At 50.8% G+C, this 18,009-nt stretch overlaps 6 protein-coding genes across 6 annotated transcripts; 3 read left to right on the top strand and 3 right to left on the bottom strand.

The window, feature by feature from the left end:
- The first annotated feature begins 56 nt into the window (after positions 1-56).
- Positions 57-1,713, top strand: ASPGLDRAFT_44466 (F1F0 ATP synthase subunit gamma). Its single transcript, XM_022546032.1, has 5 exons — positions 57-894; positions 958-1,070; positions 1,125-1,145; positions 1,214-1,248; positions 1,302-1,713. The coding sequence occupies exons 1-5, from the start codon at positions 414-416 to the stop codon at positions 1,393-1,395; spliced, it is 744 nt and encodes a 247-aa protein (XP_022403312.1). The 5' UTR covers positions 57-413; the 3' UTR covers positions 1,396-1,713.
- Positions 1,714-3,720: 2,007 nt separating this feature from the next.
- Positions 3,721-5,409, bottom strand: ASPGLDRAFT_44465 (F-box protein). Its single transcript, XM_022546031.1, has one exon. It carries the CDS (start codon positions 5,293-5,295, stop codon positions 3,775-3,777), a length of 1,521 nt encoding a protein of 506 aa, XP_022403311.1. The 5' UTR covers positions 5,296-5,409; the 3' UTR covers positions 3,721-3,774.
- Positions 5,410-5,590: 181 nt separating this feature from the next.
- ASPGLDRAFT_145154 (cytochrome P450) lies at positions 5,591-7,590 on the bottom strand. Its single transcript, XM_022541843.1, has 5 exons — positions 7,179-7,590; positions 6,775-7,124; positions 6,117-6,725; positions 5,931-6,065; positions 5,591-5,864 (listed from the first exon to the last, which is right to left on the bottom strand). Exons 1-5 carry the CDS (start codon positions 7,369-7,371, stop codon positions 5,655-5,657), a joined length of 1,497 nt encoding a protein of 498 aa, XP_022403310.1. The 5' UTR covers positions 7,372-7,590; the 3' UTR covers positions 5,591-5,654.
- A 518-nt stretch (positions 7,591-8,108) lies between these two features.
- Positions 8,109-10,008, top strand: ASPGLDRAFT_1511786 (putative disulfide isomerase; the record flags this gene model as incomplete). The annotated part of the gene is made up of 2 exons (XM_022542224.1): positions 8,109-8,272; positions 8,359-10,008. The coding sequence occupies 2 exons, from the start codon at positions 8,109-8,111 to the stop codon at positions 9,596-9,598; spliced, it is 1,404 nt and encodes a 467-aa protein (XP_022403309.1). The 3' UTR covers positions 9,599-10,008.
- On the bottom strand, positions 9,804-13,111 carry ASPGLDRAFT_72885 (ribosome biosynthesis protein KRE33; the record flags this gene model as incomplete). The annotated part of the gene is made up of 2 exons (XM_022549640.1): positions 9,804-10,008; positions 10,104-13,111. 2 exons carry the CDS (start codon positions 13,109-13,111, stop codon positions 9,804-9,806), a joined length of 3,213 nt encoding a protein of 1,070 aa, XP_022403308.1.
- Positions 13,112-14,353: 1,242 nt separating this feature from the next.
- On the top strand, positions 14,354-17,985 carry ASPGLDRAFT_1251786 (putative capsular associated protein). The gene is made up of 7 exons (XM_022540541.1): positions 14,354-14,500; positions 14,599-14,657; positions 14,734-15,062; positions 15,121-15,546; positions 15,612-15,758; positions 15,814-16,244; positions 16,295-17,985. The coding sequence occupies exons 1-7, from the start codon at positions 14,457-14,459 to the stop codon at positions 17,853-17,855; spliced, it is 2,997 nt and encodes a 998-aa protein (XP_022403307.1). The 5' UTR covers positions 14,354-14,456; the 3' UTR covers positions 17,856-17,985.
- Positions 17,986-18,009: the final 24 nt, after the last annotated feature.

Here is an 18,009-nt window from a genome sequence, read left to right as displayed (position 1 = left end):
ACCACGTCTTGCTGACCTTCTTTCTCTTGGACTTTTTCCCCAGTCCGACTCTTCTTTCCATTGACAATGTTCTCCCGCGCCGCTGTTCGCCCGGCCGTCAAGGCCGGCAGTGCCGTTCTCTCCCGGTAGGTCGTCGAACCTTTCTTCCGCTTGTCCACCACCACCCACCATCACCACCAACACCACCAATTACCCCCCCATGTCGTTCACACATACCACCCCAATCACTCTGCTGGAACCGAATTTATATGGGGAGGAACAATTGGGCTATTGCACTGGATAGGAATGGTCAAGAATAATATGGCTAATTATCTAGAAGCACTGCGCCCGCCAACGCCGCCAACTTCGCGACTCTGCGTGAAATTGAGGGCCGTCTCAAGTCGATTAAGAACATCGAGAAGATCACCAAAACCATGAAGATCGTTGCCTCGACTCGTCTTACTCGTGCCCAGAAGGCCATGGACGAATCGCGTGTCTATGGTAAAACCTCCAACACCGTCTTCGAGAACGCCGAAACCAAGCCCCTCGAGGACAAGAAGACTTTGATCGTCGTCGCCAGCTCCGACAAGGGTCTCTGTGGTGGTATCCACTCCGGTCTGGCCAAGGCTACCCGCCGTATCCTCCAGGAGAACCCTAACGCCGAGATCGTTGTGCTCGGAGAGAAGGCCAAGGCTCAGCTGGCCCGTACCAACTCCGAGGACGTCGTCCTGAGCTTCAGCAACGTCTGCAAGGACATCCCCACCTTCGCTGATGCCCAGGCCATCGCCGACCAGATCGCTCTGCTGCCTGGCGAGTACGCTAGCGTCAAGGTTCTGTTCAACTCCTTCGTCAACGCCCAGAGCTACGAGCCCCAGACCATTGATGCCTTCTCTGAGGAGGCTATCACTCAGTCCCGTGAGTTTCTACTTTCAGCTATTGCGGTTATTGCGATTCAATAGTTAACGATTAATTGTGCAGCCAATATCTCTGCTTTCGAGGTTAACGACGAGGTCTTGACCAACCTCCGTGAATACTCCCTTGCCAACAACCTGTTCTGGGCTATGGCTGAAGGCCACGCCTGCGAAATCTCGGTAAGTATCCCTATTTCCAAATGAACTGAGAGCATTGTTGCTAACTAGCTATAGGCTCGTCGTAACGCAATGGAGGCAAGTATCCCGGTGGCATGGGAATGCATTGACAGATGAACCAAACTAACCTAATTTCTCTTTTACAGAACGCCTCGAAGAACGCTGGTGAGATGATCAACAAGTAAGTTTTGGAGTCTTATGATTCAACTTTCGCGGGTTGCTAACCCTTTGCAGGTTCCAGATCTTGTACAACCGTCAGCGTCAAGCCGCCATTACCGGTGAACTGGTTGAAATTATTACCGGTGCCACCGCCAGTGCTGACATGTAGAAGCTGTCATGATGCTTCTGTGGAGAAAAGTCGCCATGTGTGTAGACTTATCCGTGAATACCTAGACTTGTTCCACCATGTAAAATCAGACGAATTTACAATTTCTTTTGTTCTCCTTGATGTGGATTTTGTGGGTATTCTGGTGGAAATGGCTCTATGCTGGTCCAGCCCTATGTTCCAATATATCCAGTTTCGATGTAAAAAGATAAAAATTCAATGAAGACCCATGTATATATGCTATTGAATGCCATTTAAATTCACAAGCCAGGCAGTCTTGCAGGGCATTCACTGTCCACTTGACTCCTCTTTATTCCCCCGACATGTTGTTTCTTTTTCCTGTTGTCATCTCTCCCTTGGACAGTCCCCATAACTTCTCTTTGCTGATTCATTTCTATCAATCTGTTTTCTTCAAGCCTCTGCTCTGGCATCGAATTCCCAGGGTACCATCTAACAGCGTGACAGCTCTGTTCGTCTCGTCAAGTAGTTGTTATTGAAAGAGACTACCACCCACACAGTGCGAAGTCACATCTTACCATCATCTTCCAACCTCCTTCCGTTCCAGCAACCAAGAGAGCCTTGACTCCCTGTCCTCTCCACGATGCCTTCAATCAAAATAACCAACCACTATGAGGTCCTGGAGGTCCCTTTCTACGCAACTCTCAAGGACATCAACCACGCCTACAAACGGCTCGCCTTGAAGCACCACCCAGACAAAGCGGTAGATGGCGACGTCGACAAGTTTCAACATGTACGACCTTCCCCCTCTTTCCATTCACCTCCAACCCTTCAAAATGACCAACAAAGTCAACCCTACTGACGAGAAACCAACCAGATCCAAGAAGCCGCCGAAACCCTTCGCGACCCCTACCGCCGCAAAAAGCACGACCACGACCTCCGCGCCCAACGCATCAGACAAGCCTACGCAGACAGCCCCAACGTCGCAGGCCGTGGCGGTCGAGGCTTCTACACAAAATGGATGCCGCGCACCTTCGGGACGCAAACTAAAGCGGACTTTCACTACATGTACAGTTATGCAAACAGTGTGCACATGGACCCTTACTCTAGGGAGTCGAAGGAGGAGAGGGATAGGATTGAAAGGGAGAAGATGATTGATGAGATGTTGAGGGCGCGGGGGAGGGTTTCTGCTGAAGATGTTCTGCGGCGGTTTGAGCATAAAGAGAGGGAGGCTGAGGAGCAGCGTCCGGAGAAGGAGAAGAGGCGTCAGGAGGCTTATAGGGCGAGGATTGAGCGTGAGAATGAGTCTGAGGATGGTGAGGGATTGGTTAACGAATGGGAGCATGGTGAGGGACAAGAAGATGAGCATAAGGAGGTGTTTGGAGAGAAGTATGAAAAGGAACAAGAAGGTGACTATGAAGAAGATCATGAAGTTGGACATGGAGAGGAGCTTGGACAGGATGAGAACGTGCAGCAGGCTGAACCTCGCCCTGCGTCACCTGTGGATGAAGCTGTTCCCAAAGATCATGGAAACGAAGAAGACAAACATTCTTCGAATTTCTCAGAAGTGTCGTCCGAGTATGGCACCGCGCAAGAGAGCGAATACCTGCACTCTGACGAAGATGAAGACGATTTCTCCTACCACAAACCCACCGTCGAGGAAGACGACATCACCATGTACTTCGACTGCGCCGAAGACAAATCCTCTCGTACCAACAACCCCGAAACCACCGATACCGACTCCTCCGAGGAAGAATCCGAAACAAGCGACGAGGAAGTTGAACATGAAGACAAACACGCCAACGACTACACCTACAACTACACCAACAAGTCCAACCTCCTGGCCCCCTTCATCCCGCACTTCATGGCAAAGCTCAACAACCCCAGCGGAAAATACACCGAAAATGACCTTCAGATCGAACTCCGCGGCATAATTATGGAAGCCTACTGTGGCTGGCTGGAGGATCAGTGTGCTACCTTTTCTGCTGCGAAGCCTCAGCCTCAGCCATCTCTTTTTACCTCGGATGCCACTGGCGCTTGTCTGCATCTCGGATATTGGAAGAAAGAGTTCGAGCGTCCCGAGTGTGAGGTGTGTCACCGATGGAAGCCAATTTTCACGCTTACTTGTCCTGGTTGTGGGATTAAAACGTGCGTGGGATGTAAGTTTGAGGGCTAGGGAGCTTACTTGGGTTTTCTATTTGTTTTATGCTGGAAATACTGAGGAAATTGTAGTCTTTCGGGTATGGATATGCCTTAGACTTTGTATGGTGGCTTCATCTGCCGTCTGGATTCCAGGATTCGGCTTCTTTTCTTGATATTCTAAGTCCAGGTCAAATAGTATTACGCAGGATAGTTTACAATAGGTCAGTATTCAGATATCTCAAAACTCAATTCCCTCACCAGGTCTAAATACTAGGGTATACTCTATTTATCAAATCTAAACACGACAAGCTCGCGATTCCTATTCTCCCCAACCAAATACCTCTCATTCCCACAAACACTACCCCTACCCGTAATCTCATATATATCCTCAGGTTTCAAAGTAACGCTTGAAGACGGAGTCCTCACGCTCAAAAACTCACTCAAAACAAAAGGCCACGCGAATGGGCTTAAATGCAGACAAAAGCCCACTTGAGCCTGTTCATCGATCGTCTCCGAAACAATCGTATACCAAGGCCCATCACAAGCAGCAAACTCAAGTGGTTTTGTTTGTAAGCCGTTACTTCCACGGTAAGGGGGGAATTTAACGTCTGTTATCGTTCGTCTTAGACAGGGTCCCTCGCCGGTTAAGGGGATATTGGTGATTTGTACTTCTGAGGTCCATTCCGCCGGGCCAACGAGTCTGTCCATTGGCCCTGTGCAGATGGTCTCGGTTATTTCGATTGCTTGCGCGTCGTCTGTGACTTCTAGCCGCTGGATAGCTGGAAGGCCGCGCTGTCGTACGGAGAAGAAGCCTAGTTCTCTGAATCCCAAGCGGGTGACTTGTTCCGGTCCTGTGTCTTGGCCGGGGACACGTAGGCAGCCGGTTGGGTCTAGAGATGGTCGGTATGAGGATCGTTGAGAGATATCCCAGACCATGAGTGATTCGATGGGTGCGTCGTCGTCTGCAGTGTATAAGCTGCGGTTGGGCTGCCATATGTATATTACGTAGTGGGTTTTGCTGTGGGAGGAAAAGAATCGATCTCGTTCGCTTAGTGGATGCCCCAGGAACATGATCTTCCATTCATTTCGAGGTATTACTCTCCATCCGCCGGTCGAGTCTTCCTCCACGTCAAACGAGGAAGCGAAATGGCGATGTACGCCGTCGGAATCATTCAACCAGTGGAAGGCTTTCGGTTCTGCCCATTCAACCACAAGGACACGCTTTTGGAGGCGAACTCTTCGTATCACCTTTCCCCTGATGATAAATGGGACCATAAACCTCCTATCCGTCTCCAAGTCCACAAGCACTAGACAGCGATGATCCGCACTTAGAAACACCAGTAGACCATCCTCATATGTCCACGAGGACTCAAAAAAGAGATCATCGACTTTTTGCATCAAATGACTAGCATGGTTTTCCCACGGCTGCACCGGGAACCACCCCCTCTCGCCGGAGACGCCAAAGTCATCGCTCAGTTTGAACTTTTGGATGGATTTCGGTTTGCCCTGAGCGAGATGGTCGTATCTGCACGCGATGCGGTCGAAGGTCTCGCGCCAGTGATGACCATCACTATCAACGTCCGTGCACTCAATATCCAAAGAAGTTTGGTTATGTACTAGCTCCCGAACCTCCTTCGCCAACGGGAACCATTTCCGCATTAACGGAACCAGATTAGCTGGGTCTCTGAAGGCTTCGTTCCAGAAGCGAGATACACTGCGGCAGCGGATCACATCTCGGGGTTCTAAATAATCCAGGAGCATCCAGAATGTCTCCCGGGGTAAGATGGATATAGTGTGATCCATTGGGGTGGGGTACACTGTGGGATCTAGGGATAGAGGTGGGTTCAAATGTAGAGTGGCATTTGTATCATGTCGCGGCCCATGACAAAATAATTGAGAGTCATTTATAGAAATTGCTTGAAGGTAAATGTAGGTGTGAGACTTCAAGCGAGGTATTAAAGTTGACTGACGGGCAGGTGCGGGGACGACACGTGATAGATGCCCCGAATAGGATATGAGGTATTTTTCTTGCTCACTAGATACGAGATGCCTACTACGGGGTAGAAATTGCCTAAAGGGCAAGCTGGAAGTACATGCGAAAAATTCGTGTTTGTTAAATGATTATTCTCTCGTAACAATCCAAGGGAACAAACCCTGATACGCTAACAAGTCAAGACATGTTCCCCTGCACTTTGTCGAGGATGAACCCGACACTCATATTCAGGCCATACAAACCACGAACAGAACACATCCCATTCCTGCTCTGGCCGCTTGAACTCGAAGTCAATAGCACGGACAATCTGAGGGATCACCTTGCTCATTTCCAGTATGCTGATGTTCTTGCCGATGCATGTACGAGAGCCAGCGCCGAACTGTGCGTCCATTAGCCAAAATACATACTAGGGACGTCGTATAATTTAGCAGAGAGAGAAACCTACCGGAAAGAACATAGCCTCTCGCAATTTCGAGCCGTCGTCATGCTCGAGCCATCGCTCTGGCCGGAAAGCGTACGGATCTGGTCCGTAGATCTTAGGATCATAGTGCAGGACCCATGCGTTGGCACCAACTTGAGTCTAAGAGAGCTTGTCAGTTGCCGGTACATCTTCATGGATGGTTTCACTTACTCCGGCGGGAAAATAACGCCCTGCGAGATGTGCTCCTCCTTCCGGAACAGTTCTAGCCAGGATAGTTCCCACAGCAGGATGCATTCTCAAAGCCTCTTTGATCACAGCCTGAAGATAGGGCATATTTTGGGATTCTTTGAAAGTCACTGGGTCTGACACCTGGCCGGTTGCCTGTCCTTGATCGATCTCCTGTCTGAGCTTGGCCAACTTTTCCGGATTCCTGTAGAGATAGTACAATGCTGCGCCGAGGGAGATCCCCGTGGTATCAGAGCCAGCGGCAATGTTGGCACCACAAGAGTCAAGCACGTTGATGCGGGAAAGTTTTTGAGCAGCCTCCTGTTCTAGGACTTTGGCGATGAATGGCTCGGAGCGCGGGTCACGCTTTTTCTTGAAGCCGTCACTGCTGTGTTCCTCTATCTTCCTCATGAGGAGATTCTCGAGAAATCCCCCGGCACCTTGCTTGCCAAGGATGTCTGCGATTCTGACGAGTGCATGGTGGACACCCGGGATTAGTCCGTAGTTCGCATGGTACACGAGTGAATCGCGGATAGTGTCAATGAAGCCGGTATTATCGCCTTCTCTTTGCATCATTCCGAAGTTTTCATCCACCTACAATCATTAGCTTCAATTCCACCTCGTTTGGTTATCCTAGACTCACAGTGATCTCCCCAATAACATCAAAAGCATAATACTGCATAAATTGCGGCACAGACAAAGACCTCTCTTCCCTCTCAATCTGCCCCAACTTCCTCAAACAAATAGCAGTCATCCGATCCACAGCAGACTCATAAGCAACCATAGTCGACATGGTATACAACGAAGCAACCTTCCGCCGTCTATCCGAATGGTCTGCCATGTCCCGGGTGGAGAATATGTTGGTTTGGTGGGGGTTGCCGGAGGCCTCGTAGTACTCGGATTTGGGAAATTTGTTGCCGGGGGAGTAGATTGGCTTTACATCTTCGGGGCGACTGAAGCTATAGCGGTTTGGTGCTACCCGGACGACGGACCCTGGTTTACTTTGTTAGTGGATGTTGTATAATCTTGTCTAGGGTTGCGACGTACCGTGTTTTTCATGCAGATGGACGAATTCCATATGCGAGTGTCCATGTCGAAGGACATACAATTCCCAAAACCTCGTCAAGCGGGCCAGAAAAGGTCCGGGGATGGATTTCAACGGGGAGAAGAAGACATCATAGATGATATGCCACACGAAGAATGCTGCGACCAAGCCCAAAACGGGCCATAAAAGTTCCATTTTATTGAATATGTGATTCTTCGCTCTTTCAGATCAATTTTACCCCTCCAGGAACAACTTTGGAGAAAAGCCCATTTTATCAAACTGTATCGGATCTCCACACTTTATATTACATTCGGTCCTCCACATTTTGCAAAAGAATTCCAGCAACGCCTCGAATATTGCCCCGAGTCCGCTCGGGACAATCGGACATAAGCCACATTTCTTTCCATGTATAGCAAGTAAACCAACTCCGAATTGTCCGTGGCCGGGGACCGTTCTTGCCAAGGCGTGTAAAGACTCTCCAGATTGCCCTCAATAAGTCATCTAGGCGATGCGCTGCTATAATTACCCGAAGAAAAAAAAAAGATATCGATATCCTATGATGCCATTGGCATGCGGGGTGCAATGGTGGTTTCAGGAAATTGTGAAGTTACAGTAGTGATGGTTCAACGGAGACGCCAATTTGGCCTGTCAATTTGTATATTTTAAGATAAATGATTGATGATTGATATAATAGAGAAAATGCATAATGGTACATTTCAAGAGTCATCTATTGCTAATGATGGTTGGTTGCATGTATCGAAGAGCATGGAATGCATACAGAACCTCAATATAGAAAAGTCACATGCCAAGAAATTCAGGACACTTTGCCTTTTGCACCACCACAACATCATCTCATCAACAGACACTTTTCTTCTGGCTGTAGCTACATAACATTAGCTTGCTTCTTCCCAGTACTGGCGAATTGGACAACAATGAAGAAACCAATTTTACTCGTCGCATCGCTGCTAGCGGCTCTCCCAGTCAGCGCCGAGGGAATCTATACTAAAAAGTCGCCTGTATTGCAGGTGAACTACAAGACATATAACCAGCTAGTCGCTGATTCCAATCATACATCGGTAAGCAACCTCCTCATAACGTCCAATACGCAAATATTAACAGTCCGACAGATCGTAGAGTAAGCCATCACCCCGTCAATCTACATCCCAAAACTAACATATACAGATTCTACGCCCCCTGGTGCGGCCACTGCCAAAGCCTCAAACCAGCCTATGAAAAAGCAGCCAAAAACCTAGACGGCCTAGCCAAAGTCGCAGCCATAAACTGCGACGATGACGACAACAAGCCCCTCTGCGGCCAGATGGGCGTGCAGGGTTTCCCAACCCTCAAGATCATGACTCCCTCCAAGAAACCCGGGAAACCTACCGTGGAAGACTACCAGGGTGCGCGGAGCGCGAAGGCAATTGTCGATGCGGTTGTGGATAGGATTCCGAATCATGTGAAGAGGGTTACGGATAAGGATTTGGAGACGTGGGTTGACAAAGATGAGGCGCCGAAGGCGATTCTGTTTACGGAGAAGGGGACGACTAGTGCTTTGATTCGGGCTATTGCGATTGATTTTCTCGGGTCGATTAAGGTTGGGCAGATTCGCAGTAAGGAGACTGGTGCGGTTGAGAAGTTTGATGTTAAGAACTTCCCCGCGCTCGTGCTGCTTCCTGGTGGTGATAAGGAGCCTATTGTCTACGATGGCGAGCTGAAGAAGAAGCCTATCGTCGAATTCCTGAGCCAGGTTGCCGCTCCCAACCCGGACCCCGCTCCTGCAAAGGCCAAGGCCAAGCCATCTTCCAAGTCCAAGTCCACCAAACCCGCAAAGGCCCAGTCGTCCACCGTCTACGACGACGAAGCCGAAAATCTCAAGCCAACCGAATCCCCAGACCACAAGGCCATCCCCGACGATGCCAAAGAATCCAAACCCGCCAGCGTCCCTATCAAAACACCCGAGATCAAAACCCTCCCCGCAATCGAAACCCTAAAGTCCACCTGTCTGGCCCCCAAATCCGGAACTTGCGTCCTAGCTCTCCTCCCCGAGCCCAAGGAGCCCGACTCCGACCTCCCTGGCCCCGCACAAACAGCTGTATCCAGTCTATCCGACATCGCGCACAAACATACCCTGCGCCAGAGCAACCTCTTCCCGTTCTACAGCGTCCCGGCTATTAATGCCGGTGGCAAGACCCTGCGCGCTGGATTGGGATTGCCAGAGGGTACGGAGAGTGTTGAGATTATCGCGGTGAATGGACGCAGGGGTTGGTGGAAGAGGTATGATAACTCCGAGAGACAGGACTTTAATGTTGTGTCTGTTGAGAAGTGGATTGATTCTATTCGGTTGGGTGATGGGAAGAAGGAGAAGTTGCCGGAGGGGGTTGTTGTTGCTGGGAAGGAGGCTGATGAGCATGATGAGCTGTGAAAGCATTCGCTGGTTTTGGAGAGTACAGATAAAAGCGCCGCGCTTGGAATATCTAAATCTTTTCATGCTGAATATCAAATAATACTAGAAAAAAAGAAAGAAAAAAATCTTATATACAAGACACACCAAAACACCATGACTGAATGCAACGTACAGCCCACAAATCAAACCAAAACAAGCTTTTTCTCTTAACAAATCAATCAGATCAAGACCTCTTCTTCCCTTCAGTTCCCTTCTTAATAATCTTCTGCTTCTTCGATTCAATCTCCGTATCGTAGATCTCCCGCGCGGACTCGCCCTTCTTCCGCTTAGACGGCTTCGCAGTCTTCACGCTGACGGTCGATGCGCCTCCGGCGCGGACTTGCTTCTCGGCATCTTCCCATGTGGTGCTACCGTTGTCGATCTCGTATCTGGAGGCTGGGATCAGTTATTGCTCATTCTAACTTATGATAAAACAGTTGTGCGAAGCGAAATCCAGATACAAGGGAAAGAGGGGAGGGCTTACCTGTCAAAGGGCAGGGAATCAATCAGCGCCCTCTGCTTCTCACGCAGTTCACTATCGATCTTCTCACCGCCCTCGCGGAGCTCTTCTTCTAACCCAGTTTCCAGGGGCTTGAAGCGCTCATCGACAACTTCATCGTGTGCATCGTGTGCATCGGGGGCCGGTGCTGTGAGGGGGATTGCCTCCTTGGGCAGAGTGTCTGCGACAGCACCCTCAACGAGCGCACGGAAATATGTCGACATCTTGCGCATGATCTTCAGGAACATGGCAAGCAGCTGCGACGAGGGCAGGTTGAGCTCCTTCTCCAGATCCTCGAGTTTCTTGCGCTGAAGGCCGATGGCCAGGAGGACGGATTGCTGGACTCCCGAGAGGCTGACCTTGCCGCCGAGACGGCGGGCGAAGTAATATTCTGCGATGGTTGGGACCATGTCAAGGATGACGTGGTAGTCGAGGAGGTTGTTGGCGTAGCTGTCGAGACGCTTGAGGTCGAAGGGGGAGAAGGCAGTGTCGAGCTCGGTCTTTGTCAAGGGGCGAGGGGCGATGGAGGTATCGAGTTTCTCGCCTGCGTTGGCAGACTCGCAGATGCTGAGGGAGAGGACGGAAGCGAACTCGCGGAATTGGTAGGACAGCAGGGCGAGGAAACGCTTGTGGTAGTCCCGTGCGAACGCGCCCAGCCAGCTGATGTCGCTGGATCCGGTGCTGAGGCCGCGGAGCATCACGAAGGAGTGCTCACCGGTGAGCTCGTTGGCGGTTTGGCGGAGGTAGACGGGGACGAAGGAGGAGCGTTTCCAGAATTTGTGGAGGGAGGGGGTTAGGCCGTAGCTGACACCGATGTAATCGAGGGCATCTGGGCGGCGCTCGGTGAGCTTGCCGAAGAGGGGTGGCATAGTTTGGATGTCGCGGACGTGGACGTTGTCGTCTAAGATGTTGGAGTTCTCCAGCTCGGTGTCGGTCACTCGGACCATTTCTTCGGGCTGGTCGGTGACGTCCTCATCGAGGCTGGTGAATTTGCCCTCGTAGAAGTCCACGAGAAGCTCGAGAGCGCGCGATCCGTATCCCATGTTCATGTATTCGGGGTTTGTTGCTATGCGGACAACTCGGGCACCTGAGAGACCGGCAAAGTCCTCGTCTTGGTACTGCTGACTGACAAGCCAGGGGATCAGATCACCACCGGCTCTTTGGCCACGGCTCAAGCTGTTAAGGACGCTCTGGCGGCTTATGCGACCTTCAAGCGCGACCTGGATGACGCAAAGCGGTTCCGGCAATTTGGTGGCTTCCTCGTCGATCGGCGGGACAAGCACGTAAAGCTGGTGTGCCGGTGCATCACTCATGAGCTGTAGGTCGTTGGGCGTGTTCTTGTAGTGACTAGCGACGTAGAGAGCCATCATCTGCTGCAGGAACTTCTCGGAGACAGGGTGGAATGAGAAGAGGGTGTCTCGGTTGACCTGGAGCAGCTGACATTTCGAGGGGTGAGGGCATCCTTGGGTGTTCATCTTGGACTTGGGCAGGGTTGCATCGAGGCAGAGAACCTTGTTCAGCCACTTCTCGACAGAGTCGCCAGGGGCGTAACGGATGGGCTCCGACAAAGTGATCTCTCTCAAGGACCGTCCACCGAGACCCTTCTCTGCTCCCTTGGCTGTCTTCCCTGTAGATCGATCGGCGACATCGATGTCTTCCTCTCCGTTTGCCTTCAAACCTCCTCTTGACTGCTCACGGAGCTGCTGGATCAACTTCAGAGAGAGGGACCGGCCCGTTCCTTCGTAACCGTTGATGGTCGAAGCCATGAAAACCAGGTACGGACCCATCAACTTCCGAACGAGAGGCAGAGGAATGGCGGCAGCTTCATCGATAACCAGGAGTTCGGCCTGGCCCAAGACATGAGCATCCTGAGGCTGGATGTACTGGATGGTCTGTCGGTGCTGACGGTGGATGTTGACTCTGACAATGGCTTTGTTGAAGTCGGGGTTGGTGGATTGGAGGATAGTGTAGTCAACATGGTCGAGGTAGCCCATAGCATCAAATCCCTTGAAGACAAACTCGAACAGGGTCTTCAAGTTTTCGGGGCTGGGCGAGGTGATGAAAATGTTGCTGTAACCGTGAGCAACTGCAGCCGCAATCGCAACACCAAGCGCAGCTGACTTTCCTCGACCTCTGGCAGCAGTCAGTGTAACAGTGTTCCGAAGCGTCTTCTCCGCAATCGCATCGACGAATGTGAGGAGTGCCTTGGCCTGGTCAACGGTCCGAGACAATCCGATCAATGAACCGACGGGCTGCGACTCTGCCAAGCTCTCCTTGATAGCCTTCAATTCCTTTTGTGTGCCCGATTTGGTTGGGTCGGTCGACTCCGCTGGGGGGAGCGGTTTCACGGTCTTTCCTCCAGAGATCGGCAAAACGTTCAACTCATCATCGACAACCAAACACGAATCGCAGCTACCCAGAGACAGGATGAATCTCTCGTTGAACCGCGCGACCACGTCGTCGTGTGCCTCCGTCCTGTATCGCGAGTGGATATCCATCGATAATGTGTAGAGTTGCTTCAAGCTGTTCATGCTCTTCAAGAGCAGCAAGACAATACCTCCTCCCTCGACGGTCTCGACGGTGCGCGCAAGCAGGTTGGGTGTCATGGCCTCGAAGTCTTGCAGGATACACATTCCGTACGTATTCCCCAGAATCTTCTCGGTCTCCTTGTAGTAAACATATCGGATCTGGTTGAGGGTGATGAACAGCTCGAAAGGATCTTCCTGGTTCGGTTCTCTGATGCCGCTCTTGACCTCCTTCTTAATCTTGGCCTCGCGCTTCTTCCGATGACTGGTGAAACCCAAGAGGTCCTTCTTGTATGCCCACAGCACCGACTTGTTCTGCTTGACGTCCACGCTGGACATGATATAGTGCAGATGCACAATCACATCCTTTGCGCGGTCACCAACCACGACGAAGAAGCTCCGTTTCTTTTCCTGCACGCCATTTCGAATGAGCGCGGGAATGCGCGAATCGATCGCCTTGCGAGGCATGATTTCCAGGGTATCTCTGACCCTCGTAAGCCTGACTGGCTACGAGATGTCTATCGTCGAGCTTGCGAAAAGTTCTTCGTCCGGGTCTTTCTCCGGGAACAATTCTTCCAGTGATACAGACCACTCGGCCACAATATGTGTCTAGATTGTAGCAATTAAATAAATAAGACAAAAGATATCCAGCTCAAAAGACCGGCGGCTGGTCAAAAATCAAAGTGCTGAGCTTCTGCACTCTCAACCGACATAAAAAAAAAAAAAAAAACGGCGCGATCAATCTGCTAATCTCTACCGCCTGCTCGTACCGTCACCGCCTAGGGCAGAAAGATGGCACGTGCTTTGAGCCCACTTTGAGTCTAGTCTATTCCAGAAAGGGGAAAGCTAACCATATCAGGTTAGCAGTTAGAGATTCCGACCCCTTACCATTTCGGGAAAACAGTTTACATCTTCTTCTCTCCTCGCTTGGAACAGCCTGTCTATTCAGAGAGCAGAGACAGAGAGGAAATGGCTGTCTATGTGCGTGTGCCGGGTATGCGCTGCGATCGGGCTGGGCATCCATGTGGGTTAGCCGTGCCTCTCACCACCCAACCGCCGACAATCCCACTATTCTGGCTAGTAAGTATCCCGGAGTACTGCTGCTTCTCGACATCGGCTCCGGACTATGGGGCATTATCAAGTTTTCAGCTCAATTGCGCCTGTCGATTTCACCGGTCAAATCCCTCTTTCTGACGCATCCGTTAAAACAGGGAATAACAAATATTGATCGCCATTATTCCATGCAGCCAGAGTCATTGTGTTTATCATTTACTCGAAAGAGACCTACAGAGCTGCCAATCACTCGCGCTGTTGCCGTTGTGCGTTGCGTGCTCTCCGCCCACTAACCTCCGGTATGGATTGAATCTGTTATTCTATCTTGTCCTTTATTACTAGGACAGTGCTAATAAACTTCTGTTGAAGCTATTTTTAATCGCTGTTTATTTCGCAGTGTCCCCGGCGTCACCACTCCGTCCCCCTGACGTCTCCACCTCCGATAGGCGAGACAAATTCCCCGGAGAACTCTTTCGAGCAGCGCAGTGACGCCCTTGGTGATTCTGTCGTTTCGCTCGCGTTCGTCAGATTCGTTCACTTGACCGGCTTCCATCTCCCCATTCCCTTTCGCTCTTGGACCGTTTTGCGACTCGTCTTCCGGTCCATCCGTTGGGTTATCGCGCGCGCGGAGATACCATACCGACCGTCTTTACCTGTGAAGAGCACGGCACGGCATGTGGTGAACCAAATGGACTACGGCAACGCAGTGGGAAGACTTATGTTTCCGGTTCAACTCACCGTACCATAACAGTCGTTTCAGATGGTATCTTTAACTGCGGACACGGGGCTCAAGGCCTCTGTGGGGTAATATTGCCTCCCTGTTGTTGCGATTTGCGACGAGAGAGACTTTTCTGCCGTAGAAGGCTTGTCTGGGCAATTGGCTGACCGGATCCCATGTATAGAGTCTTCCTCCTAAGCTGCACGTTTCTTACGACCACCTACGATACCACATTTGTTTTTGGTGAGTAGCAGAACCGGAGGTGCGGGGGAGAAGACTGCCAGGCGGCCAGCTAACCAAGAATCCCATTTCTGAGCAGATCGTCCTCTCAGCTCGATTGTGTTTGTATGTCTACTGTCTGGAATCTCCCTCGTTATTCTAAGCAGATTCTTCCACCATATCCCGACCCCAAAGTCTCTGTCGCAGAAGAACCGATACTCCGTGATACCACTCGCCGAACCTGGTGAGAGTCCGCTGGGGGAAAGACCCCTTTCGCCAGTGAGTCCCATTGGTGGACTCCCTATTCCAAAGTTGCGCAAGCATGGTAAATGGATACGGATCGCCGCGGTGTCGGCCATTTGCTGTATAAGGGTAGAGATATATCGACGGGTTGCTATCCGCATCGAATGCGCGCCTACAGGATACGCAGTAAGTATGCGAACAAGGCCCGCAATAGACCAATGCTCACTGGCGTCCCGTCGTTCAGCACACGATTCCTTTCCTCGTTTCTTTGTTCGATTACTGGCGCAACCAACGGTCTCGACCAATTGGCCAACGGTCTTCCGACGATGACTTCGAAGACGAGCCACCAACTGAACACTTTCACAAAATAACTGCACTATTCAAACGGTTATACCTATACTTCGGTCGAACGCGCATAAGATATGTCATCCCTGCGACTTTGCTCATGGTTGGCGGGATTATTACCTCCTCCTTCCACGATGGCAGAGAGTCGACCTACATCTGCCCTTTCATATCCGGCCTAGGTCCACACTTACGAGCACTTAGGGTTTTCAGTGCGATTCTCGATTCGGTGATTTTAATTGCTGCTGCCGAAATGTTCCGGGACGGAATTCGGGCCCCAGAAGGGAAAAGGAAGCAGTCTCCTATCTCATGGGGCTATTGCTTACTTGTGAGTCCAGCTTTGGTTTTATATTCTAACTTGCAGGATGTCTAATATCGATCTCTTCATCGCAGGGAGTCGCTTTGTTTTGGTCAGTGGCTGGTATCTGGTTGGCGAGAAGGAACCATGTTCCCATTCTTGATCCTGATACCCGTTACTTCCGGAGTGTTTTGGGACAGGCATCACTGGTGGTATTCTTATTAGTATCTGCCTCTCATCTTGTAAGTCTGGCGTTGCTCTTATTGTACATCATGCTGTTTGTACTAATTGATGCAGCTCGCCTACTACGGCATAGTAGGGATCTCGATAATGGCAGGCTTCATCGCTGGCTACTTTACATGGGCCTCAGCGTTGTTCAACGGACAAGAACCGTTTCCATTCCTTCCGCCTTCTCACGCTTTCATAGCTCTCGCTACCATGTTCCTGGGTGCGATGCTATTCCTCTGTGTGCGAACAGCTTCAGGGGAAGAACAAAAGTCACTCTGGGGATATAATATTTTTATGCGAATCCTGATCTCGATTATGGCTGGCATTGGACTCATTTTGATCTTCAAACAGCCTGCTGTTGGCAGCCTACATCCGATTGATTTGCTTATATACGATGGTCGAGCCCATCATAAAACATGGCTTTCCCAGGCACGAGGAAGCAAAAACCTTGCCGGTGCTGTACAGGAATATCGCAGGCGATATAATCAGCATCCGCCACCGTAAGTGCTCAGCTCTCCACAATTCGCTTTACTCTATTGACCCAAGGCAGAGGATTCGACAAGTGGTATGAATACGCAACCAAGCGATCATCAGTTATCATTGACGACTTTGATCAAATATACGAGGACCTCCTTCCTTTCCGCGCATTACCGCCTGAGCGGTTGAGATCGCTCACACATGAGGTTGCTACAAATCCATTCAACGATGTCGGCGCAATCGCCATCCGCAATGGTTCTGTCAACCTGCAGGTGGAGATCAAGCCCACGCACAGGTGGATGGTAGAGGGTGCCGCTCAGGTCATCGAACCGTTCTCTCAATACCTTCCAGATATGGATTTGGTCTTCAACTTGAACGACGAGCCGCGCGTGGCCGTCCCATGGGACAAAGCTACCCAATTGAGGAGCCAAGGAAAATACCAGTCCTTTATCACCGAGAGCAACCTGGTCAAGGAGTGGTCGGCCGATCGTGATGCGGGATGGGGGCCTCTTGATCCAGCCGATCAAACAGGCTTCAGCATGTTTACGGACTTCTCGTGGCAGAATATCTACGATCGCTACGCCAGTGTCGTGTGTCCACCGTCGTCCAAAGCCCGTACTCAACGAATCTGGGATCGACACGGCATATGTTTGAGTTGCATTCGGCCGCACTCGATGGGTCAGTTCCCTGTGGATTGGAATATTGCATCAGACATATGCCATCAGCCTGATCTGATATGGCTCCATGGCTTCATGCTCTCGCCGGCATCCTTGAAAGTTTCGCAGGACTTGGCACCGGTCTTCAGCCAAAGCAAGATATCCGGCTTCAACGATATCCTATTCCCAAGCCCATGGAACTACGTCGACAAAGTGAAATACGAACCGTCAAAGGAGTTCCCAGACCCCGAGTACACAAACAAAGAAAACTCCCTCTTCTGGATCGGCAGCACCTCCGAAGGAGTAAGCCGCAAAGGCGAATGGAAAGGCATGCCCCGCCAACGCCTAACCCACCTAGTCAACAACAACACCAACCAAGTCTCCGTCCTCCTCCCCAGCCAAGACCCTGACACCTACTCCTACCAAATAATGCCCAGCAACGCCCCAACCGAAAAACTCGGCCTAAGCGCCAACATCCACCTCTCAGACGTCGTCCGCTGCGACGACTGCGGCGAGCAACTCGACGAAATGCACACCGCCGAACACGTCGAGTTCCAATCCCACTGGAACTACCGCTACCTAGTCGATCTCGACGGCGCGGGCTTCAGCGGCCGCTTTCTGCCCTTTCTCCGATCAAACAGCATCCCTTTCAAAACCGGGCTCTTCAGGCAATGGCTCGACTCTCGCGTTACCTCTTGGCTACACTATGTCCCGCTTGACATCCGGTTACACGATGTCTGGAGTACACTGGCGTACTTTGCAGGTGTCAATGTGAGCGTGATAGACCCCGTAACCGGGAAGGAGAAGGTATTAATGGAACCGCATGATCTGCAGGGGAAATGGATTGCAGAGGAGGGGAGGAAATGGGCGAATAAGGCGCTGAGGAAGGAGGACATGGAGATTTATTTCTTCCGGTTGTTGTTGGAGTGGGGACGGTTGACGGATGATAAGAGGGATGTGCTTGGGTTTAAAATGTGATGATTTACGGTTTTTTATACGGGATGGGTTGGTGGTTTTGAATACCCTTTTCTTCTGGTTTATTTTTGGTTATTTTGGTTATTTGTTTGCTGTTTCTTGCAGATTTTTTATGTGTATAGTTGGATGCATACGTTGATATACGTTGGTTGGTTAC

The sequence above is a fragment of the Aspergillus glaucus genome (genome assembly GCF_001890805.1).
Source record: "Aspergillus glaucus CBS 516.65 unplaced genomic scaffold ASPGLscaffold_5, whole genome shotgun sequence".
Lineage (NCBI taxonomy): Eukaryota > Fungi > Ascomycota > Eurotiomycetes > Eurotiales > Aspergillaceae > Aspergillus > Aspergillus glaucus.
This window is presented reverse-complemented; position numbering and strand designations above follow the sequence as displayed.